The 26,209-nt window shown below is 40.4% G+C and overlaps 1 protein-coding gene across 1 annotated transcript in view; it reads right to left on the minus strand.

Moving 5' to 3' along the window:
• LOC114662001 (ATP-sensitive inward rectifier potassium channel 12-like) overlaps positions 1-26,209 on the minus strand; it is a 98,898-nt gene that overhangs the window by 4,469 nt on the left and 68,220 nt on the right. Inside the window, exon 2 of the mRNA XM_028815284.2 lies at positions 11,127-11,310. Coding sequence (XP_028671117.1) covers positions 11,127-11,164 — 38 coding nt within the window. The 5' untranslated portion in view covers positions 11,165-11,310. The remainder of the gene's footprint in view (positions 1-11,126; positions 11,311-26,209) is intronic.

Raw genomic sequence — 26,209 nt, forward strand, 5'->3', positions numbered from 1 at the left:
TTTCCATCCCTGGACATGAACGCTGACCTTCACCTACTATATCTCGACAGGGTTTTGTTGCTGTAATTCCTTTTACTTGGCCAATACATATGCTGATCCATTTACCTTGTTTGAAAGTCTTTTTCCTCTGTCCTCCTTCTCCTTTAGAAAAACAGCGTGATTTATGCAAATTACTTCTAAAACTGTACGTCCAGCCTTCAGGGGTGGTGTTGTCAATTTCCTGTCTATTCCCAAAACAGCACATATGGGTGCAGAAGCAGACCAGACAGACCAGCAGCAAACATGCAACATTTTCTATATGGCGGTGCTTCACCTTTGTGATAATAAGCTACCTCAATACTGGGCAGAACCCATGCAGATTCAAGAATAATGTCCAGGCACATGATTCAAGCCCAGAGCATTGGATATAAAGAAGCTATAGCTGTTAGGTTTGCTAAGTAACAGGTTGCCATGAGGACAGAGTGTAAATGCAGCGGCATGAGCAGTGCAGATAACTGAGACTGGGCGTCATTGACATCGCCTGAAACATCCAGCCCCGCCCTGTTCTGCAGACTGCAGCGAGGAGTATTCGAAATGACTGCTTAGGTGAGTGGGTGTTAGCACCAGCAGCACACATTCTCCACATTTGACATGTATCCTAAAATAGTTGTTTCTTAGATAGATAGATAGATAGATAGATAGATAGATAGATAGATAGATAGATAGATAGATAGATAGATAGATAGATAGATAGATAGATAGATAGATAGATAGATAGATAGATAGATAGATAGATAGTCTGTTAGGTTTGCTAAGTAATTAGAATTTGGTTCAGGACTAACTTTTAATTATCTGGCAAAATCCTTGAAAGAAGACTCAGTCATCAGTTACTGTTTTTAGAGATGTTATCTTGATTATGCAGGCCCTCCTCATATCCTCTGTTCTTGCTGGTGGATGAATTATAACTTTTATATTGGAAAATAGCCTGGACTGTATTGGCAAGCCTCCTCTCACCTTTTTTCTTATGTTCTTGTATTTTTGGCTTGGCTTCAAAATTATTCCTCCATTCATCTGTTCTCCAACCCACTCATTCTCAGACAGAGTTTATAGAGAATCAATAAATTATTAATATTTTTACTCTTGTCCTCATTCTCATCTAACCTTCTAAATCCACTTTGATATGAAAAAACTGAAGGAAAGGCAGACAGTCCTCATTCATACCCACTACCACACAAGATCAAATGGGGGAATTCACTGTCATAAATTAACTTAAGAAGTACTTTTTTCAGACATGAGAAGAACATCAATGACCATGAGTTCTGCAGCTTTGGATCAGCAGTGTTACCTTGATAAATCATCAGAAGAAATCTGTTAGAAGAAGAAAGATTACAACTTAAAACTTGAAACCATGTAATGTAATACTTAACAGCATCTAGTGATGCCACCGCATTTCGTCGTAAGTTCCTACCTGGGAGAACAGTCTGCTCACCGCTATTCAAAATTTCAACGTGATTAAAAAACATTCGAAGACACTTTTCTTTGGGAAATTTCTGTCTAAGCCATACTATCTCAAGTTTTGTAATGCAGGAATTGTAACTCGCTTGTGTTTTGTTCTAAACTCTTTACTTGAGATGATCAGTTTCTGCACCCTTGTCCTATAGCGCTTGTTCCCAAAGAGTCCTCCAAGATGATGTCTACTTGATTATGTTGACCTCTTTCACATGTTGCTTTGAATTGGTATCCATATTACTAACCGAGAATGGAAAACCGGAAGGCACGGACCCAGGTACACGGCGATGGACGCAGAAGACATACTGCGCAGGCGCCTACAGCGCGCGTCTCATAAACCTTAAGCGAAGTCTGATCCACCGCGAACGAAGGAGTCACGGCTCAAAAACGAAAGAGCTCAACTAACGTAAATATGAAATGAAGCAACAACGCGCCCATAGCTAACAACTAACGACACAGCCACACAAAAAAGAGGATTCTGTGCTTCACCCCAGAGTCAAACGGAAGAGGCTGCGGAGGCCCCAAAAGGTCCACAAAGATAGTACGGAAGGTGCGGGAAAGTATGAAAGGCTCAGGCGCCTACAACGCACTTCTGAACTAAACGTCCACACTACACAGCATGGTCCACTTGCTTCTAACACACCGCAAGCATAAACACGAGATAGTACAGAAACCCCACAGATCCGGACTCCACAACATATGTGAATCACATTACAGTAATACAATATTAAGCACATTACAGTAATACAATATTAACAGTGCAACCACAGAAAACACAGGCTAACCGAGAATGGTAAACCACGAGCCCGCCTGGATAGAATCAATGAACGCAGGCGCCTACAACATGCGTCTGAAATGCCGCAAGCAAAGCAGGCACGGCTCCAGAAAGAAAGAGCTCGACTGACGGAGATACAAACACGAGCCCGCCTGGATGAAAACAATGAACGCAGGCGCCTACAACGCGGTTCTCAAATAACACAGAGTTTACACATGGACAACTGTATGTAGCCCTCTCAAGAGAGTACAGAACTCTACACGTCCACACTACACAGCATAGTCAAACCCGACATAGTACGGAAGGTGCAGGCTCCTACAACGCGCTTCGAAAGCACCGCAAGCAAAAACCCGAGATAGTACAGAAGGCCCAAAGATCCGGACTCCACAGCATATGTGAATCACATTACAGTAATACAATACTATAAGTACTCACAGAAAACACAAATAGAACAGGCTTCGGCATCCCGCCCCACAGTCAAACCAGAGAAAGTACGGAGTCCCCAAACATCCACAAAACACAACATCGTCAAACCCGAGATAGTACGGAGGGTGCATGCGCCTATACACCGCAAGCAAAGGAGCCACGCATCCCGCCCCACAGTCAAACCAGAGAAAGTACAGAGTCCCAAAACGTCCACAAAACACAGCATAGTCGAACACAAGATAGTACAGAAGGCGCATACGCCTATGCACCGCAAGTGAAGGAGCCACGGCTCAGAAACGAAAGAGTTCAACTAACGGAAATAGGTAATTTTAACAGTAAGTGCAATTATCCATATTACTAACAGTAAACAACATAAACCTAATCAACAAATCCCAAGGACAGACCATGGACAGAGTCGGCCTTTACCTCTCTGAGCCTGTATTTAGACATGGACAACTTTATGTGGCCTTCTCAAGAGTTCGGCATGCATGTGACGTTAACGTCAAGATTATAATAACTCCATACCAAGGAAAACTCATTCAAGGACAACACGCCATCTTTACTATAAATGTGCTGTATGAAGATATCCTTTGTACGTCATCTACACCTTTACACTCCAATATATCTCATACATAGATCTGCGCAAACTCAAAGACACTCTATACTTACATAACATAACAATTACACTGCTATTGTCATTTACATATATTACATGGACCTACAGATGTCGTGACGATGAACATGATACATATGTAACAATTACCAAGACAGACAATAATCTCTTTCAAATCTATTTTGGGTTACCCAAGACCATTGGTTGGCGAGCGAAGCAAGCAGGGGGCAGAGCCCCCTAGTTCAACCTAAACTGCATGTCTTTGGGTATGTAGGATGAAAACTGGACTATAACAGGGAGATCCTACACAATCATCAACACAGACCATGTCTGGTGGCAGGCGAAGGATTCAAATCCAGGATTCTGGAGTCATTTGGCAGCACCACTACCCACTATGTCACATCATCATCATCATCATTATTATTATTATTATTATTATTATTATTGCAATCAAATAGAATGACAAGAATGATATTAGCCCCTGAAGCACTGTTTACAATGCAGCAACTATCAATGTTTGTGTCAGGAAAATGTGGAAGTCACTAAGCCTTGTGCTTTGGTAGCCCACAATAACACAAGGGTCACATCAATTGTGCATATCAGAAGCTGACATTTTACCCTCTCGTACACAAGGAACTGAAAAAATATCACAAGATAAGTGCACAAAGATATAAGCTTCTACTGTCCCAACTGCTGAGTGTTGGTGACTGATTCAACGCATGTCACATGAAGGTTGTGTACTAAATCTGCATCAGTACAGCAGTGAACACTAGACATACCTTCCTACAGTATTTACAGTATTTACTGTATGTTGATGTTTTGGTATGTATGTTTCTGCTACACACAGTAACTTTTTTTATTGTTGAGAAAAATTCAATGTTTCTGACTATTTTTTCTACAGGTAAGCATAACAATAAGGAGGTTAAATAATGTTTAATATAGCTCTTTACCTAGACTTTATTCCTTCTAGTTTCACAAAGGAGTGGATTTTTGGCTTTCTTGATCTTTTCTAATTAGTTCATGATCTGTTTTAAAGATGTGATGCCCAGGGTATACAGTAAGAAACACACGTGACAAGGTGAGTGAACCACAGGACATGAACGTACAAGCCCACCTTATCGCAGCCTGCAGATGAAGCTCTGACCAATTCGGCAGGTTGCCATGAGGACAGAGTATAAATGCAGTGGCATGAGCAGTGTAGACAACTGAGACTGGGATTGGGCGTTATTGACATCGCCCTAAACATGCCGCCCCACCCATTTCTGCAGACTGCAGCAAGGAGTATTTGAAATGACTGCTTAGGTGAGTGGGTGTTAGCACCAGCAGCACACGTTTGAAAATCATCCCACATTCTCCACATATGACAATAATCCTAAAAAAATTGTTCCTTAGGCCTTCCTTATAGATAGATAGATAGATAGATAGATAGATAGATAGATAGATAGATAGATAGATAGATAGATAGATAGATAGATACATACATACATACATACATACATACATACATACATACATACATACATAGAACTTTATTGGGAACCAGTTGTTAAGCCTTGTTATTTGTGTAGCCCATTTGTTTTCTGGTTTAATATTGCAGTGTCTAACCAAATGTTTCAGAGTAAAAGTAGCCATTTGTGTTTGAAAATGTAGTGAAGTAAAAGTGAAACATAATTGAAAATGTTAAGCTTAGTGTCAAGCAAGCACAAGTAGGAGTCATCTTCAAGGCTCTGATCAGGTGAGCTATATAACCTTGTAACAAGAAATTTTTTTATCCTGCAGTTCAGAGAGATGACGCCTAGGTTTTGAAGGGCAGCACTTCTGTTTCTTCACTGCATAGTTCTGTCCCATCTGGGAACCAGCAATCAACTTTTGCGGGAATCAGTTTGGATGGCTGTAACACTCAGAAGCACTGTTTTATTTTCATTGTTTTAGCACCCTTGTGTGCTTGTTTATTTACTCAAGTTTCATCCCTGTGACCCCAAGAGGGTGAGACTGAGCCCAAAACCCAAGACACAGTAATACCCAACATGTTACTATGATAAAATAAATTAAATTTATTTAAATCCAAGCACTTTTCTGCAATCACCTTTACAGACATCAGCCACAATTACACAATAAATACACAATTCTTCCTCCTTCCGTCCTCCGTTGAGTGTTGCCCACTGCCTCCCAGCTCCGACTCCTTGATGTAACTCACAATAAGCAGTCAGTGCCGGGAGGCTGAAGGCTCCTTTTAAGTCAGACCCTGGAATGCTTTTGGCGCCACGTCTTCCTGGAAACACTTATGGACCATAAAGAAAGTAGGGAGGTACTTCCCCCCCAAACAGCACCCTCCATTGTTATGTAGGGACCCCAACAGTGCTATACTTCTGGACTTCAATCCCAACTACCCCTGCAGGTGTGCCGACTGGGTTGCCATATGAGGACCACTGCCACTGTGCATATGGGGGATGGAACAGTTCCCGACGGTTGGGTTCTGCTGTTCCATCTATTATATTGTACCGGCCAGGCACAAAGTTATTTCTCTGTCCTGCTGGCCAATTCGTCTCCCGTCCAGTTAATAAATCACACTCCTTCTCAGCCAGGATGCTCATTCTCTTCCTACATCCATCATCATTAAACGGGGGCCTGCTGGCTCTTCAAATCTGTGTCTGGCTCACAGAAGTCTTGATTTAATTTACATCAGGTAAAGTAGAAACATTCTCAAAGCACATTCATGTATAGCACCCTCAGTACTGTACAACGTTGATGATAAAATAATGTTGCAACATTTAAACCTAAAATCGTCTGTGTTTTTCCCTTGGCCATAAATAAAAATATGAATGCAGCCATATCTAAATTGCACTTCAGCTATTTTCATATTCCAACAGAGGTTAAGCCATTTCATGCAAGAATTTCGCATCGGAAAAGACATTTAAAGTGAAACATATACCTTTTAATTTAACAAGAATAACACTCACTTGATTTACATAGAGGCCTTGTCACATTTACTTTTCCAGCAATTATTCTTCTTAGCGAGTCAGGAGCTGTCACTGTGCACTCCCGTGACATTCCTTTGTGTCGTGTGACATACCCAGTGACTCAGTCCAACCAGTCTGCATCTTGTACTGACAAAACAGACAGGTTTGATTTTGCATGAAGTTTGTTAGCGGCCGGCTTGTAAGTATGTGAGAGGAACGTGGGTGTTTTGGACCTTGCAAACATAAGAGAAGCTCATCTCTCTGATGTCTCGTGTTTGGCTTTACTTGACAGAATGGAAAAATAAAACAGCTGAGATAGCAGCTGAACTCACCATACCTGGAAAGCATTTGTAATACTGGCTGTCAGAAAAAGGAGCGAGCTCACAATACTTTGGAAATGTGAAAGTGTGCTGAAAAGTCATCATGGAGTTGTCATCCCTTGAGATTCCTAGCCACATAATCTGACATCCTCAGGCGACGAGATCAGCAATTTTAGTCATCAACTTTGACATCCCCTCCAACTTGAAATCATGTAATGTACCTTGGGCTTCAGGTAAAGTAGCCTGTGCTATCTTTTTTGAAGAGCATTAGCCTTTTTTATTTTTTTACTTTCCTGCTTATTTCAGCCCTGCCTTGATTTTTTTATTCCACACTGCTTGGGAATCTAAGCATTCTCAAAAATTCTGTTTTCTTTTTGTAGGAGTTGGTAAAGAAAAAAATATACTGTAATGTTATTCCAATTCCCTTTTTAAAATAAAAAAGAACCATATGCTATGCACATCAAAGGATCAAACAAGTGACAGATTTATCGAACTGTACAATTCATCCAAAATATATTAACAATAATGGAAAGGAGCTGGGGCATCATTTATAAAGCTTTGCTTGAATTCGAGCGTGATAATGTGCTCACAGCAACAACAAAAAAAAAAAAAAACAGGAAAGGGAGTATGACAGAAACATCAGATGTGTAATACCTGGGGTACGCATATTTCTACTCAATTTACCCTTTTTAGATCACAATTCCCTTGTGAATCTGCCTCAAACACCACCCTGAAACATCCATATAAGGAGCATGCTAATCAACCTCATACATACAGTCATATGAAAAAGTTTGGGAACCCCTCTCAGCCTGCATAATAATTTGCTCTCCTTTCAACAAAAAAGATAGCAGTGGTATGTCTTTCATTTCCTAGGAACATCTCAGTACTGGGGTGTTTTCCGAGCAAAGATTTTTAGCGAAGCAGTATTTAGTTGTATGAAATTAAATCAAATGTGAAAAACTGGCTGTGCAAAAATGTGGGTCCCCTTATAATTATGCTAATTTGAATGCATGTAACTGCTCAATGCTGATTACTTGCAACACCAAATTGGTTGGATTAGCTTGTTAAGCCTTGAACTTCATAGACAGGTGTGTCCAATAATGAGATATAAAGGGATTTAAGGTGGTCAATTGCAAGTTGTGCTTCCCTTTGACTCTCCTCTGAAGAGTGAGAGCGTGGGATCCTCAAAGCAACTCTCAAAAGATCTGAAAATAAAGATTGTTCAGTCTCATCGTTTAGGGGAAGGCTACAAAAAGCTATCTCAGAGGTTTAAACTGTCAGTTTCAACTGTAAGGAATGTAATCAGGAAATGGAAGGCCACAGGCACAGTTGCTGTTAAACCCAGCAGGTCTGGCAGGCCAAGAAAAATACAGGAGCTGCATTTGCACAGGATTGTGAGAATGGTTACAGACAAGCCACAGATCACCTCCAAAGACCTGCAAGAACATCTTGCTGCAGATGGTGCATCTATACATTGTTCTACAATTCAGAGCAATTTGCACAAAGAACATCTGTATGGCAGGGTGATGAGAAAGAAGCCCTTTCTGCACTCACGCCACAAACAGAGTCGCTTGTTGTATGCAAATGCTCATTTAGACAAGCCAGATTCATTTTGGAACAAAGTGCTTTGGACTGATGAGACAAAAATTGAGTTATTTGGTCATAACAAAAAGCGTTTCACATGGTGGAAGAAGAACACCGCATTCCAAGAAAAACTCCTGCTACCTACTGTCAAATTTGGTGGAGGTTCCATCATGCTGTGGGGCTGTGTGGCTAGTTCAGGGACTGGGGCCCTTATTAAAGTCGAGGGTCGAATGAATTCAACCCAATATCAACAAATTGTTCAGGATAATGTTCAAGCACCAGTCACAAAGTTGAAGTTACGCAGGGGTTGGATATTCCAACAAGACAATGACCCAAAACACAGTTCGAAATCCACAAAGGCATTCATGCAGAGGAAGAAGTACAATGTTCTGGAATGGCCGTCACAGTCCCCTGACTTGAATATCATCGAAAATCTATCCATTAAATTGAACTGAACTGGAGAGATTTTGTATTTAAGAATGGTCAAAAATACCTTCATCCAGAATCCAGACACTCGTCAAAGGCTATAGGAAGACATTGTCTAGAGGCTGTTATATTTGCAAAAGGAGGCTCAACTGAGTATTGATGTAATATCTCTGTTGGGGTGCCCAAATTTACACACCTGTCTAATCCTGTTATGATGCATATTGCATATTTTTTGTTAATCAATAAACTTAACGTCACTGCTGAAATACTACTGTTTCCATAAGGCATGTCATATATTAAAAGGAAGTTGCTACTTTGAAAACTCAGCCAATGATAAACAAAAATCCAAAGAATTAAGAGGGGTTCCCAAACTTTTTCATATGACTGTATGGAATCACTATGTTGTAGAACTTCGTTGGGCTGCACTGAACTTGCCTTCAAGAGTATCTGGCTGTGCTCCTCAAATAAAAGTGCAAGATCATTTACAGCATTATAGCACCTCTCCTCTGTGTTCTGGGGGTCCAGGATAAGAGTAAGGCACCAGCGTCTGAGTGGGTAGCTACTATCACCTGGCGCATGTAATGAATAACATGACGGCTGTTAAAATGAATAATACAGGATAGGCCATTTGAAAAGCTGGGTGTTCAGCCAGTTACCTTACCCATGGTCCAGCCACCATGTACAGTGCCTGTCATGGATGGCCGGGGCCCCTGCCGTGGAAGGACCGGGGGAGCAAGTGTGTACAGAGCATCACCTCCCCCGGAACACTAGATGGCAAACCCCCTGGATGGTATCGATACCTCGGATTCCCGCAGGGCTTCATGGGAATTGGAGTTCGTTACAGCCCTGTTGGGATCCGGGGGTTCCACCAGGATGTGCTGCAACTGTCCCTGAGCCTGTGTGGGCGGTTCTTCTGCTGCCAGAAGTGGGTCAACGAGCACCTGGAGCACTTCTGGGTGACCTATATAAGGCGCCAGCAGACACTACTCTGGAAGCCAGAATTGGGAGGAGGACTAAGCTTGCCAGAGAGGGGTGGATGAGATAAAGAAGAGAGAGATTTGATTTGTGTTTATTTGAGATTGTGCTTGTGCTTAGTGTGGGACTGTGTTGTGTCTGTGGGTACGGGGAAGATGTAGCCCACAGACAAAGAAAATGAAAGTTTATTTCTTTTTTAAGTGTGCCTCCCGTGTCTGTCTGTGTTGGGTCGGCGGCCATATAGCGCTTTTTGTTACACGCCATTACATCACACAATGCTTGTCAGCCACATCTTGACATCACAGGTGACTTGTGCATTAATGGAATGTCACAATTAACAAACGCTTCCTTCTCACTAGCTGTCCTGATTGCAATATAAGCACAGTAAACAGCACAGATTACACTAGGAAGCCGGACACTGCTGCAAATTGCCTTTTTATGTTTGCAAAAACATGTTATGTTTTAAGTATGTACACCCACAGCAGACAAAAACTGGATGTAGGGCCTCACTGTTTGCTTAATGGTTTCCAGCACAACAGACATGATGACGTGAAGCACGGCTGAGATATTTCTAACCTGTGGGGAAGATCACTGAGAAGTGGCAACAAGTAGCTGATATTAACTGATAAAAAAAACAGAAAAGTTCTTCAGTGCAAATACACAGCATTAGCTCTCTTAAAATGGCACTAAAATGTGGTCTGTGCCTCATTTCATTCACTTTCAAGGTATAAAATGTTTGTCACCCCAACATACATTGTAGTAATGGGTTATAATACTTGCAAGTCGTCATTTAGCCAGATTGGTTGCATTTATCTTCTTTATCAAGAGTCTCATCGTTTCTCCCAAATGTCATGTATGCATGGGTTAGGGTTGCTGTAAATATACGCATGTTCCCACCGTCAAGTTTTCTTTTATAAAACCCGACGATTGCGTAGGATGTTGCGTATGCACATTTCGAGCCTCCTTTCGTGTGTATGCAAGCTTTCTAAATGAGACCCCTGGTGAATAACAAACTGAGGTTTGGCATGACATTCTTTTTGATAGGGAAAACAGAACCCACACCTGGATCTGCCCATCAGATGGTCATTACAATAATGCTGAATGGGGAGCTGGATAGAATCCCATTATTGTCACTTGATCCGAATCTCTAGCAGTTTTTCCTTGAGAGATAACTTAGGAGACTCACTGTTTCATCTCAGCCAAGGTCACACTCAGGCCATGAATCTATAGCTCCTCTTGCATTTGGCTCAGTTTTTCGTGATGGACAGCTCCAGGTGCTGAAGGTACTATCTTACATATGAAACATTATACCAAAGTCTTGTCTACTTTGTCAGCATTATACAATTACTAAAGATTCCACAGAGTCATAATAAAGCACAGTTTGTATTTTGAGCCCAGTGCCCTGGCTGTTGGCCAAATTAAAGGTCAAACACTGTGGTTTGGCTAAGAAGCCCTGGCTAATATAATTTAGTGAGCACTGCTGCATTATTAAGAGCAAGTTGCAGATGCCTGTTCTCAGTTAGCATTTCCTAACAATAAAAAGGTTTGGATACGCTTACCTGTTTACCCGCACCGCTCCCATTGCTGTTGTAATCATGAGGATGTTGAGCACATAGAAGAGGTGGGTTTGCAGAGGGTCTCTGGCCTGGATTTTATGTGGGCTGTGAGTCAGCCTCTCGAAGAGGCAGAGCTTATTTTAAAAGATTTGGGATTGGCATGGTCGCCGGTGTTGCTCTTCCACCCCTACAGAGAGAAAACATAAATGTAGGAGATAGATAAGGAAAATGGATGTAGTGATCAAACACAAAATACACAGCTAGGTAGTTAGAGATGAGGCCCTCATTTTCTGAATGCAGACCAGAAGGCAGGAACACATTCTGACTGTACGAAGACATGGAAGCAAAACATAATACCTGCAGAAAAACCATCTAAACACCTGGAGAACATTTGGAGTACACACAGAGAGACCCGGAATGGGATTTGAAACCTAGAAGGTGCTAAACCCTGTGCTCTCATGACCTTCTCCACTGGACTGCCAACACATAAACAAGATAGAAATAGTATGGAATAAGAACACTTGATGTTAAAGAATAAGTAAGAAGTGAATAAAGGATCCATGATTGAGCAAGAATTAAAATAATGAAAAAATTAAAACATAAAGGAATTAACATTATATGGGGTCTGCATATGTGTGTGTGTGTGGGTGTGTGTGCGTGCATGCGTGTGCGTGTGTGTGTGTGTGTGAATAGTCACACATGTGCATCCTAGGAACTCCTTGCTAGCTCACTTGAGGTAGGTGGCAACCCACAGGGGTGAGAGGGGGCGCTGTCGCTAACTGTGTCATCTCCTTTTCTCCCCACAGCTCTGAGTAACTGCCCAGTGAGGGAAATTAGCTCCACCACTTCCAGTCCACCCGTTATAAGAAGCCCGACTGAGCTGACTTTACTGAGTTATCTTTTGGGACCTATACCTGACAAGTTCAGAGCTCCACGGTAGACATGTTGTTTGTTGCGAAGGCCAACCAGAGCCCTAAATTGCTTTTGTGTTTTGCCCTACGAGGTTATGACTATTTTTGCCAGAAGGCACAAGTTTAAGTTGAAAGAGGAAGAGCAGAGAATTAAACAGGACGACCCGACTAGTGACCAATAATTCTTCTCTTGTCACGGTTCTGTTTAGACAACCGCTTGGCCATCTCACAATATATATACTCTATGTATATAAAATCCTAAGCCTAAAAGTGCAACGATTTTATGTGATGTTTTTATGTCACATTTTTTGTCACACTTTAAATCGGGCTTATTTTAAAACCTACATATATATGTTTGGCATGCATTCTTTTCGGAATTTATCGAACTTTAATGTGATATTGTTAGATTTTCAGATTCTTATTCCATTTTTACATTATAAACTAAAAAATATCAAGAACTTACATCCCGTGAGACGAGACTTAGCCAAGAGTGCCAAGAGATTTAACCACGCCCGGAGCCGGAAATAAAAGACAAAGAATAGGACAGCTGTTGTACAGGCATTTAAATGTTTGAAGCGCCGATCATGTGGCACAGCAGCAGCAGCAATAATCCAGCAGAGGATCGAGCAAAGACCGTCTTTACAAGATGAGCGACAGACTGGCCGCAAATGGGGGTTGGGCGCCAAAAGCGCCGGGGGGCTTATATATAATGCAAATGCACTATATACTTTCTATTATTGCGTTTTGTTGTAATATTACTACTGTCCTGCACTTTCACAGACATCAATGAACTGCACAATGTAGATTGAAATATAATTGCAAAATGCCTATCAGCTAATTAAAAAGAACCAGGTTAACTTAATTAATCTCTAAATACAGCATTCATAATTCATCATGTGTTGCTTTTTGCAAAAATCCTCTTATTTGAGAATGATTTCCTTGTGTAAACGAGACCGTTTTCTGTGATATTTTTGTTTCCCTGCTGGATTGCACTGTGATGCAGTGTTTAGTATAGCTGACTCCCAAATCAATTGGGGTTTGGGCCTTCTCCTTATGGCTACATGGTATTTTTCTTGGCTTTTAAATCTGAAACATGCATATTGCCGCACATGTGCAGGGTCACCTTCCAGACTCATCTGAGGTAAGTGCTAGTGCTCTGGGACACCAGGGGGCTCTTATCATTGACAGTTCCAAGAAGGCGGCCACTGAAGGTAACTGACCATGCCCCTTTGAGTGTGGATGCTATAAAACGAGGTGCTCCCAAGAAGTGGCACCTCATTCAGGAGTACAGTAAGTGCACTGCCTTACAGAGCTCCAATCTTGTGAAAAGACCGCTCTCCGGAGCATATCACTGTGAAGCCAGCGGCCAAAAGATTTACATTTGTTAACTCTGTGCTACCATGTGCCTATTGTTTTCATTTTTTTTTATTTTATTATTTTATTATTTTACATAAATGAGGTGGCCCCATCCCTGAACTGATGACAGTATTTAAAATTTTGTTAGTGACTATAATTTTTCCCACTACTACTGCTTTTCTTTAGAACCTGAAAACCTGAAAGCAGGCTAAAATGCTGCCAAAAGATTAGGTAAAAAAATAGAAAAATCAAAAAGGGCCAAGTTAGCTTAAATGGCAAAACCAGCTGAGCTCAAATGACTCGCTGTTGTAGGCTGAGTAGTTTCCACTAGTTGGTGGTGGCAAGCATACTGTGGGAGAAATGGCCTCACTAGAAGCAGAATAAAATGAGTCAGTTCAGGAAATGAATAGAAGAGTGTCTCCCTGTTTACAGTACCAATTTCTCATCTTGCCATTAGTATTTAGCTATGACAAGTTAGTCCAGCTACATTTTCCTATTTCTGTTTCTAAACCAGCTAATACAGAGCCTATCAAAAGTATTCACCCCTTAGAAGTTTTATGGTTATATAACACTGAACTGAAGTGCATTTAATTTGGCATCTTATGTTCTGAAACTGCACTAATAAGGAACAATACAAATAAACTGTTGGTCAGGGTGACTGCATTTATTATATGTATGATATAAAGAGTGCTATAAACAAAATTACCGTATATACTCATGGATAAGTTCTCCCGCGGATAAGTCAGGACTTGTTAAATGCGGAAAACTCACGCTATTGGTCCAAGAGATTATGATATGTTAACGCCCACCTGAGAGAATAACCACGGAGCACACAGCCTTTTTTTTCAATGTGGGTGCGGCAATACCCTGTACCAGCGTGTCCTCCTAACCCCTCTCTCTCTCTCGTGCCTACGTGACCACACGGTAATACCTGAACTATTCCAAAGCAACATTTGCACTGATTTGTGTTTTTTGTATCTCACACTCTCATACACCTTTATCGTAAGAGCATCCCTTATCTACGATGGAGCGTTCGACCAGAAGAAAATATGAAGCTGGTTTTGAAATTAAATGTCGTTGAAGTAGTGAAAAAAATCGGTAACTGTGCTGCTCCAACAAAATTCGATGCGTCTGATAAACTGATGCGAGATTGGAGGAAGCAGGAAGATGTAAAGAAAAAAAAATTAAATGTCGCATTTTTGAACAGGCGTATTAGTTGAGGTTCGATTTTATGATTGATTTTTCGGGTTTCAAGACCCAACTTATACGTGAGTATATACGGTAAACCTATTCTATTCTATTCTATTCTATTCTATTCTATTCACATCTTTCAAAATGTACTTCATTAGTGAGATTAGTACACTAATTAGTTTTCACCCCCTTGGAAGTTTTCATATAAAACATTGAAATATAAAAAGATTTCATGTCAAAGGGAAAACAGTTCAGTGCAAAGTGGTCTAAATTAATTACAGATATAAAACACAAAATAAGCAATATGCATCAGTAGTCACTCCTTAATCTTTTTTGATAAAGCTAATTGGCTTCATCGGTCCCAGAATTAGTTCAATGGAGATCACCTGTCTGGGGTTTCCAGTGATTGTAGTCTAAATGCACTTTAAAAGGAAGAGCTGTTACTGAGTCAGTATGGTAGCCTAAGCTACATGATGAAGGCAAAAGAATACTTCACGCAACTCCATGAAAAGCACAAGTCAAGAAAGGAGGGAAGAAAATAATGAAAGTCAGTGAATATCTGCTGGAGTTAAGTTAAATCAGTCATTAAGAAATGGAAAGAGTATATGGCACAACTGTAAGAGTGATTGTGCAAACGGAAGACTAGTGATGGATGCCTTCTGTGATTATTCAGAGGGAGTTATAAGCTACAATAACTGAGACTGGAAAGATTGAGAACGCAACAACTGTTGTGCTGTTGATTCAGCACTTGCAGCTTTATGAGAGAGGGGCAAAAAGGAAGCCACTATTCAAAAAAACTCTCTAGAGTTTGCTGAATAACACACGGAAGAGTCTGAATTCAGCTGGAGGACGTTTCTATGGTCAAATGAGACCAAAATTCAGCTTTTTGGCCTTTACGCTAAGCATCATGTTACACTGCACATCATCGAAAGCACACCATGCCCACTGTGAAGCATCATGCTTTGGGGATTCTCCTCTGAAGCAGACACTGTAAGGCTTCTAAGGGTACAATGTATGCAGCCAAATACAGGGAAAACCTGACGGAGTCTGCAAGAATCCTATGCTTTGAGAGATTTGTTATACAGCAAAACACCAACTCCAAATATAAAGTTGGAGTGGCACTCGTAATTTTCTTGTAATTATTTTAAGCCATTGCTACAAAGAAATGTGTTCAAAACATTGCTAAAATCCTGAAGGGTCCAAGCCAGGGTCCAGATCTCAATCCAGTTTGTGGTTGGACTTGAAAAAGTCTGTTCAATGATAATCTCCATGCACCCTGACAGAACCTGAGCAGTTTTGTGAATAAGAATGGGAAAAAGTGCTGTGTCCAGATGTGCAAATCTGATAGAGACCTGTGCACGCAATCTCAAGGCTGTCATGGCTGACAAAGGTATACCTGCAAAATCCTGATTGAAAGAGGTGAATGCTTATGTGGTCAGTTATTTGGTGTTTTATATTTGTAATTAATTTGGACCACTTTGCCAAAATTTGCTTTCACTTCAACATTTAATTGTTTTATTATTGATTAATGTCAAAGAAGTCAAATTCAATGCATTGTTCTTCAACTCCGTGTATGTGAAGAATCACTGCTCCACATGAAGAGAGAGGTCATCCTCAGGGGTATGTCCTTGCACCATTACTTTTTCTGATTTCTATAAATGAAACTGATTTTGGTATAGCTTGTAAACTTGTGAAATTCTCATATGACACTAAAATTGGGAGATGGATGCACTTGCAGGCCTCCTCAATTCAGTAGCTTTGCTAGACAGCCAATTGGATTGTATGTTTTTGTCACTTGAGTCAGATGATTCTCCCCCAAACCTAATCTTAACCATAGTGTAACCAGATGTTATCACTGGCATCTTTATATATATAAAATCCAACATCTCTCCGTCTGTCTGTATGTCTGTTCGCTTTTCACGAGAGAACTACTTATCGAATTTATATTAAGTTTTTTTTTTCTATAATTTGCTTGAACATTCCGGTTGATGTTATGACTTCTCACATCATGCTAAGAATCATAGTTTGCTTGCAGAAGCAATATATTAACGCTAATCCGAGACAGAGGCTGTGGGCCGATTTGAGGGGAAAGCGTAACATCAGGAGTAGGGCCCTCTTCACTGTCCTGTTTCACTACAACGCTGGCGGACAGGAGCAGACTGGGTCTCAAAACCGGCCTGAGCATCCTTCAACGAGTGAGGTGATGAGGTCGACCCACTCGGACCATTATTCATTGTCATTTTCTTAAAATTTGTGATGAGTGTACAGTTTGCTACTTCCTATGAGCCTATGATATGAACTCTATCTAAACTGTTGCCAAACTTAATCTGTATACAGTTGTTAAGACACAACTTAAAATTTGACGAAATGCTTAGAAATCAAATTTAATGAAAAGCAAAAAATTTAGTAACACGGCTTACACATTATTAGAGTACATGGCACATGTCAATGTCATGTCCAAGTGCCAGTACTCTAGTAGGCTGTTAGTTGCTCATTTACAATGGAATAAATTATAACCGAGGTTATAATGAAAACGTCACATGATTGAAATGTTCCTTTAACTTAGCGATAAACTATAGATGTTCTGTTGTAATATGAAAAATTCCTATCCTGTGCTTTATAACTTTTTTTCATGATACTAATAAATGCAGCTGAAAACCACTAATTATTGCTCACGCCAATGACCAGACAACAATAAAATGCATAATACATAATCTAAACTAATTATTAGTACCGAAGAATTTAAATACTAGATATGAGATAAAATAAATTGTAATAATGTATATGCTAACCGAAATGTAGCGGTATCTAAACAGAAATCGGCAAAAGGCAGTTTTAACCAAATTTTTCACTGCAACGTTGTGTACTGACAACTAAAACAACTGGATGACGTAATACAGTATATTATATAGGACTATATAAATCACAGTACCGGACAAACAATGTTTAGTGGTTTAATAGTTTATAAAATTAATTTTAATGTCAAACAGTAACAAGTACATAAAATTTATTTAAAAAATGGCCGGCCCATTACCAAACCAGAGTCTGTGGCCCACCGGGCATTGCCCAAATGCCCTAATGGCCAGTCCGCCCTTGCTGGTGGAGCCATGGGGGATGGCTGGTATAATATAAAGCGACAATCTCCTCAGTGGAGTGCAGTTCTAGAGGTCCACAGCTCGAGTCTATTGATAATTAGAGGGATAGCAGACACTGACGAGGCAGCATAAAGAATTCAAAGCAACAACAACATTTATTTATATAGCACATCATCATACAAATAATGTAACTCAAAGTGCTTTACATGATGAAGAAAGAGAAAAAAGACAAAATAAATAATTAAAGTAAGGGAACACTAATTAACAAAGAGTAAAAGTAAGGTCTGATGGCCAGGGAAGATTGGAAAAAACAATAAAACTCCAGATGGCTGGAGAAAAAAAAAAAAAATCTGCAGGGGTTCCAGGCCATGAGACCACCCAGCCCCCTCTAGGCATTCTACCTAACATAAATGACCTCGATCAGTCTTCATGGTATTCAGGGTTCTCATGGAAGAATATGATGATGATGGTCAAAATAACCTGGACAATGTTCAGAACTGGGCGAACACTGAAAAAACACAAAAAAAAGTGCAAAGTGCTACATGTGGGCAAAGGGAACATCAATTACAGATACAATGAAAGAGACACTGTCCTACATGAAGTAAAAGGATTAAGGGTTTATGTTGGTGCAGCATTTTTATTGACTAAGCAAAGAACAAAAGCAAAAAAAAGGAAAATAAAGTGTTAGGCTATATCATAATCACTGTTAAATATAAGCCAAGGGATGTTATACTCAAACTATATAATGCACTAGGAAGATCCACTCTGGAGTACTGTGTGCAGTTCTGGTCACCACAGTACAAGAAAGACATAGCAGCACTTGAAGCTGTGCAGAGGAGAGCAACCAAGTGCATCTCAGGACTTAACGACATGTCCTACTGTGACAGACTCCAAGAATTAAAATTGTTTAATCTCTAGCAGAGAAGACAGCATGGGGACCTAATCCAAAATCCTCTGAGGAACTGATAAAGTAGATCCAGCAATATTCTTTCAGCTTAAGGATAATCATGTAGTTGAGGACATCACTAAAAATCCAGGGGAAGTACATTTAAAACTGAAGCCAGGAAGCACTTCTTTACACAGAGAGTTGTGGGACTCAAGATCAATCAACAGAGACACGGAGTTGAACCAGAAACTTTGACAACCTTTAAGAGGAATCAGGAAGACATATTGGGACCACTTAGCAGTCGGCTAAACAAACAGAATTAATGGGCTGAATGGTATCCCCTTGCAGTGTTGTGCAAGTTCACACCTCACAAGAACTCACTCAAAGTTCAGTTCACACAGATGAAAATGAATAAATTCAAGTTCATAGTTCAATATTTCGATTTTGAACTAGTTCATGTTCAGTTCATTTTGTATTTTTTAAGGAGTGAGAATAAATAACCCATGAGTTTACAACTTTGCATGCCTTAGATTAGGCTATTACAGTGTTCTTGAATAAAATACAATAATTATGAAAACTTTTTTTTATTTAAATACACTTTATTGAGTTATACCCAGCAACAAACATGTATAACCATATATGCTAATATCTTCCTGGTCAAAAAAAAAATTGAATAGATGGAAGTATACATATAAATGACTGCTCTGTTTCCAACCATGTGACACAAATGGTGACTGTAGAACCAGCGTGTAGGTGAACTAACCTATTACGCTGCCGGTCAAAAGTCGTGTCACATATTGCATGTCCGATGGGGAAAAATATAACGTGGCCTTGCGAAGTACAACCTTTTCTGAAAAGCAAAAGTGGAGCTTCACCACGTGTAGCATAAGCACAAGCAGGCAGACACACAGACAAGGTGTATTTGATTTTACATTATTTTTTCCAAATATAAATAAATGGCAAAAAAATATTTGTAAAAATCCACTATTTGTGCTTATCCAAATACCGTATTCGGATTCGGCTCCACTCAAAACCTAAACCAGATCCAAAATGTCACATAAAACTGAACTAGCTCACGTTCAAGTTCTTCACTTGCAAATATGTTACATTAAGTTCACCGTTCTTAGAAAAATGAGCTTGTTCAATGAACATGCGCTTTTGAACTAGCTCATGCACAACACTGTCCCCTTGTTTGTCATAATTTCTTATATGAAAGCTTCCTGAGTGGGTGAATACTTATTGAAGACACTGTACCAGCCTTCATGGTTACTCTGTCTTTCTAAAATAAATGTATGCAGCATAATGCAGGGAAAATCTGATGCCGTCTGCAAGAAACCTGCACCTTGGGAGAAGATCTGTTGTTCAACAAGACACCAACTCCAAGCGTAAAGCCAAGCAGCATTAAGAATGTGAGCTTTTATAAAGTTCATCAAGAAGTCACAGCTGATGAGTGGCTTTACAGAAGGTCAAAGAGACTTGTGGAGCAGCTGCTCATTTAAAGTGTGGCATGAGAATGCTGTTTGAGAAGCTTGAGGTTTAGCTTTGACTCACGTCAATAGGCAGGTCTTTATTTTGATTTGTTCAGTTCATTCTCAAAAACCACCTTTTGCCCTTTCTATCCTAACAATATTGCAGAACCTACCGAGATGTTTTGTCCGCCCTAAAACAAACCAGAGGCACATGTGCTTTTCCTTTTTATCAGTACATGCTGTAAGCATTTACAGGGTGATGATGGCTTTCCTGACTTATAATTCAATAAAACTGCTCTGAGAACACTGGCTGATGAGTGTTGACTACTGTAGTCCTGTCAGAGCACTTTATTGAGCGGCCCATTGTGGCAGTCTGATAAGCACAGCTCAGGGGCAGTATTACGTGTGAGTGAAAAGTGAAGTGGGGTCCATCCATGTGAGCTTAGAAACGCAGAGAGTGATTTGCTAATGGAAACTGGATGCCAGAGGATGATGGGCAGGACATTGATTTTAAAAATGCTCTCTGGGTAAACAAAAGAATTCCCTGGAGCTGCCTGACGTACTTGTTCACTGATCTGCTCAACCCGGCCTCTTATTGCATAAGGTTGTTGTCCTTTGCACTAATGTAAGTTAATCTGTTCAATTGACCCCTTTTGTCTCTGCTTTATGTAATGTTGTTGCCATCTCGACGATATTAGTCAATCCATCTAGGAGCTGCCCATCATGCACAAATGCCTCTCATTGTATTTTTATGCGTTTGTTATGCTCTGCCTTTATTTATTACTCACGAGAGGGAAGTGGATTGTCAGCCACCAACACATGCATGGCATTTTGGCCTCAAATGAATGTCCTTCATTTGACAATGACTACAATGTTTTGCACATCAAGAGGTGTCACACACGCACAGTCCTCCATGTTTTGATTGCCTACAAAACTTTGGCTTCCTCTGATAACTACTGTACACTGACACATTCATTGCCATCTTCTGCCAGACAATGGGAGAGCTAGCAAACTGCTAAGCTCAACATTAATTTACTTTTAATATGTTAGCAGTCTAAAAAAAAGAAACTGAGGAAATGAATGTGTCAACAGAAAAACGTACACAACATTGGCAAAAAGTGGACTGAACAGTCACCTTCCACATTCACTTGCTTGCTGGCTTGTCACTAAGCCATTCTAGCACAGGGGTACTCAATTCTGATCCTGCCAGCGTTTGCTTTAACCAAATTTTTAATGAAAATCAATTTATTTACTAAGAAAGTACAGTAATACGTTTTTAAACTTAGTTCTACTTAACTCATTTGTTACCCTTAGTTGCCTACTTTAGTTTTAAACTGCTGCATTAAGGTTTAGCTGTGGCCTGTTTTCTTAACCAGCTATCAGTTAATAATGAGGTTCAAATTATAGTTACAATTTACAACTTATGTTTTGTGTAGCACCGAGTGCAGATGCTATGAATGATTCTCGGTTAAAATACAAGTACAGATTATAATAATCACTAAATAAAGAAGTGGACAAAGGCAGCAGCAGCTCTCCAGATAAACCTGTGTACATGCATCAGGAAGTAGCTGTGTTAATGCAATGTTTTGAAATAAACGCGAGAGAAGGGAAGTACCAAGCAATACAAATCTGTTTTGGACTGCAAAGCATTCAGATAATGTCCAAAATCTACAATATGTCTTGGAAGAATTACAGCACAAACAAGCCATATAATTAAACACAAAGTTTCATCATCTGCCTGCCCGGGCTTCTAATTACAAAACTAGCTAGAATGAAGACCTGCAGCCACTGCGGACCTCCAGGACTGGAGTTGAGTACCCCGGTCTAGGAGGAAAAACTGATTTTTGACCTATCTGGCTAAGAGATCTATCATGTGGATACATGCAAGGTGTAATACTTTTCTCTTTTCTTCTTTACACTAAAAAAGGAAGAAACCTTTAGTTTACATATCAGAATTATCACACTACACATTATAATATTATTAATAATAATAAATGGGCGGTACAGTGGCGCAGTGGGTAGCACTGCTGCCTCGCAGTTGAGAGACCTGGGGACCTGGGTTCACTGCGTGGGTTTCCTCCGGGCGCTCCGGTTTCCTCCCACAGTCCAAAGACATGCAGGTTAGGTGGATTGGCGATTCTAAATTGGCCCTAATGTGTGCTTGGTGTGTGGGTGTGTTTGTGTGTGTCCTGCGGTGGGTTGGCACCCTGCCCAGGATTGGTTCCCTGCCTTGTGCCCTGTGTTGGCTGGGATTGGCTCCAGCAGACCCCTGTGACCCTGTGTTCGGATTCAGCGGGTTGGAAAATGGATGGATGGATAATAATAATAATAGTAATCTCTCTATTATATGAAAAAATTTTGGGATATGAGATGTGACTTTCAGAGAGACTTTTTGGAATGAAGTCCCGTGAGACAGAGATTTCTAACATGAGATTCTTTCAAGTCACGCCCTACTTACAACTATTTTCAAACAAGACCACGGGCATCTAACCTCTCAGTCGTGAGAATGCTTTTGGCAGACACACTTCCTGCATTCTCAGTTCTTATAAATTTTATCAGGACAATAATTTTATACATTCTAGATGACACGTCAACAACTAAGCGAAGAAGAAAGAGCAAGTAAAACATTCGAAAAAGTCATTTTATTTATTAGAGAGGAAGGCAGTTATACGTTGCGTTTTCACGATGTAAGTCCAAACACGGAATCAAAATTTATGCGATCTTGAAGAAAAGTTAATTCCAAATATTGTTTTTACTGAAGTTTTAAAGTAAAAGTGAAAATAATACATATGTAACAATTCCCATGAAAATAACAATCTCTTTAAATTGCATATCCGGTTAACCAAACTCAGGGTTGGGCGAGCGAAGAGAGCAGGGGGCAGAGCCCCCTAGTAATAATAACAATAATAATAATACAGTAATCCCTCGCTACTTCGCGGTTCACTTTTCGCGGATTCACGACTTTGCGGGTTTTTAAATACAAGTGATTGCCCGCCTATCGCGGAAGTTATGTTCCAGACCCATCAGCAACAGGAGAAAATCCGCGATATAGAAAGACCATATAAATAAACATTTTTATAGTTTAAGCCTTAAAATACCCATCCCATATGCTTTAAACACATGTAAACTTATAAAACACACTTTGTTAACATATATGATATGTGGATGTCGGGCTAAGGATATGAGTAACATCTCACTATTATAAAACATTTTAACTTCACGCAAGACAAGACAGTGAGACAGGAAAATAGGTGATGTACACCTAAAAGCCTGATTGTACAGGCTTTTAAATTATTGACACGCAGAGCGACAAGCAGCACAAAGCCAGCACAAAGTCCACTTCTCCTTAGCGTTCATTCAGCTCCCCACCCCCTTGACAATGCGAACTGCGCCTCCGGGGAGGGGGGTTTGAGCGAACGTGCGTTCAGCCCCCCCCCCACCCCACACACACTCCTCCTTCTTCCGAACGCGCAGAGCGACAAGCAGGCATTTTGGCAGAAGCAGCACAAAGTCCATTTCTGCTCAGCGTGAGTTCAGCTGCCCCCCTTCACAAAGTGAGTGCAGACACATTGACGTCTGATCGCTGCGTGCAGTGTGCAGTGTTGGTCTGCGGTGTTTAAGAATGTAGAAAGTGTTTAAGAGCATAGGAAGTGTTTATAAGAGTGTGGGAAAGGTTAACAAGAGAGTGAGAAAGGTTTATAAGAGTGTGGGAAGGGTTTATAAAGCCTTAAAATATGTATAAATAATAAAATAAATATAGGTCGCTACTTCGCGGATTTTCACCTATCGCGGTGGGCTCTGGAACGTAACCCCCGCGATAGGTGAGGGATTACTGTAATCCATTACATTTATGTAGCACATTTATCACTACTCAAAGTGCTTTACATAGAGACAGGGGAACCACCAATGTACAACACCCACCTGCATGATGCAGCCATTATTGCACCACTACGCTCACCACACATTAGCTATTAGGTGATGAACGGGTGAGAGAGATAGCCAGTTGGGGACATGTGATCATTAGGGGGCCAGAATGACTAGGCCATGGTGGGCAAGTAAGACTGAACAGCTTATTGTTTGGATGAGTGACTAGAAGAAGAGTTAAAGAGTCTGATGGCTGAGGGTAGGAAGGATTTCCCGTGACGTTCAGTGGAGCGCTTTATGCTAGTCAGTTCACTACTGAAAACGCTCCTCTGACCAACCACAACACTACGAAGTGAGTGATTAGCATTTTCAATAATAATAATAATAAGTCTAGAGGAAAGGAAGTTTCAGTTTGGAAGGTAATGATTTGTTGAATTTGGGATTTGTTTAGTTAATGAAATTGTGAATTTGTTGTTTTCTTTATGGCACTATGGTACAGCTGCAAATGCTGTTGCTTCACACATCAAGGGATCCCGATTTAATACTTACATGCATCATGTCTGAAAGAGTTTCTAATTACATTTGCATTGCCTTTCTCCACGTGCTACCTAAGTGTCTGACTCTACCTGTGGGCTGGTGTCCCAATCAGTTTGGAACTAAGGCCACATGGAAAAATCTCTGGCCTCCTGCCACCATATAATGAAAATCCACAGTTCGGAAAATGGTTGGGTGAATTGATTTTACTAGTGGCAGATTTAGTTTGTACCAAGCTATCACCTAAATGAGAGAGCATGGAGAAATAGCTGATCACATTTGCTACAGTAGACAGCCAAGCGATGTCTCCCACAATCCCATGTGCCTTCTTTAGTGGCCATCTGCATGAATTTTTGCCATTTAACTGTGGGTAGACAGCTCACTTTGTGGCTTCTACAGAGGCAAAAGGTTAGCCTATAATCATGTCCAGTCACTTAGGATATGGTGATGTTTCATGGTCATTTCTCATTATTATTTTGTTTTTACTTGTATTATTTTTATTGAATTATTGGCTCACGTTTCACGATCGAGTGGTGTGCACTAATGATATCATCAAGACTACTCAGCACATTTCAATCTTTGCTTAAGCTGATGTCACATTTCATGACATCTAGTCGAGTCTGGGGGTGTCAGACTTGATCTTGGTGTTTGAGTACGTCAGATTACATGACTAGTAGTCCCTGGTGATGTCAAATAAGGTGACTGCATAATGTCTTTCTGGCACAGTTTCACATTTCCAAAGTATCCTGAGCTTGTCATTTTTATCTGACGGCCAGTAAAGTGCTATCTGATGGAGCCGGTGCCTGTGCCAAACGATTACAGCTATGGCGAGTTCAGCTGCAATCTCTGACCCTTTTTTCAATTCTTCATTGTATTGTAGAATTAAAAACATGAGACATAAGACAGATGAACCTCTCTGCTGTTTGCCAGGTCCAAAACACCCAAGTTCCTCTGTTCTCGACACTAAATTACAGTACATGCATTGTACCTGTCATTGGTGGTCAGCTCTCATGTACACAGAGCTCCCCACTGTGAGTGACAGACTGGTCAGACTGAAACACTGGGCATGTCGGACTACATGACTGGCGGTCACAGAAGTCTGACTTTGACTCGATAAGATTATGTAAATGAAGTCTGCAACTGACAATCGCTGGAAAAGTCGTGTAATGTGACAGGGCCTTGAGACACCAACATCTTTGAGGTGTAAATTCGTGCACATGTTTGTGTGTGTCATCACAGTAGACGTCTCATTTAACCAAGATCTTCACATATTTATAATAATTTAAAAATTACTGCAAATAAAATGCTAAACCACTCTAAATAAACAAAAGTAAAAATAAATGAGCGGATCAGCGTTTGTAAGCACTGTATATGCTGTAAGGCTGGGCTCTCCCAAGACTTTTAAGAAAACAGGTGGATGGGGACTGGACTTTAAAGCACAGGGTTGCCATATAAATGCATGTGAAAAGGTAAGAACACCCCATCGGATGTTTTTTTTTTTTATTATTTAATATATTTAGACATATCAAGATTTGATCTTTATTTAAACAGTATCTTTAAATATGCAGGTCTTGAATACAATACAACACAATACAATTTATTTTTGTATAGCCCAAAATCATACGAGTGCTGCAATTGGCTTTAACAGGCCCTGTCTTTTGACAGCCCCCTAAGCCTTGACTCTCTAAGAAGACAAGAGAAAAACTCCTAAAAAATCCCATGTAGGGAAAAGAAAGAAATCACGGGAAAGGCAATTCGAAGAGAGATCCCTTTCCAGGTA

The sequence above is a fragment of the Erpetoichthys calabaricus genome, chromosome 12, assembly GCF_900747795.2.
Source record: "Erpetoichthys calabaricus chromosome 12, fErpCal1.3, whole genome shotgun sequence".
NCBI classification, from domain to species: Eukaryota; Metazoa; Chordata; class Cladistia; order Polypteriformes; family Polypteridae; genus Erpetoichthys; species Erpetoichthys calabaricus.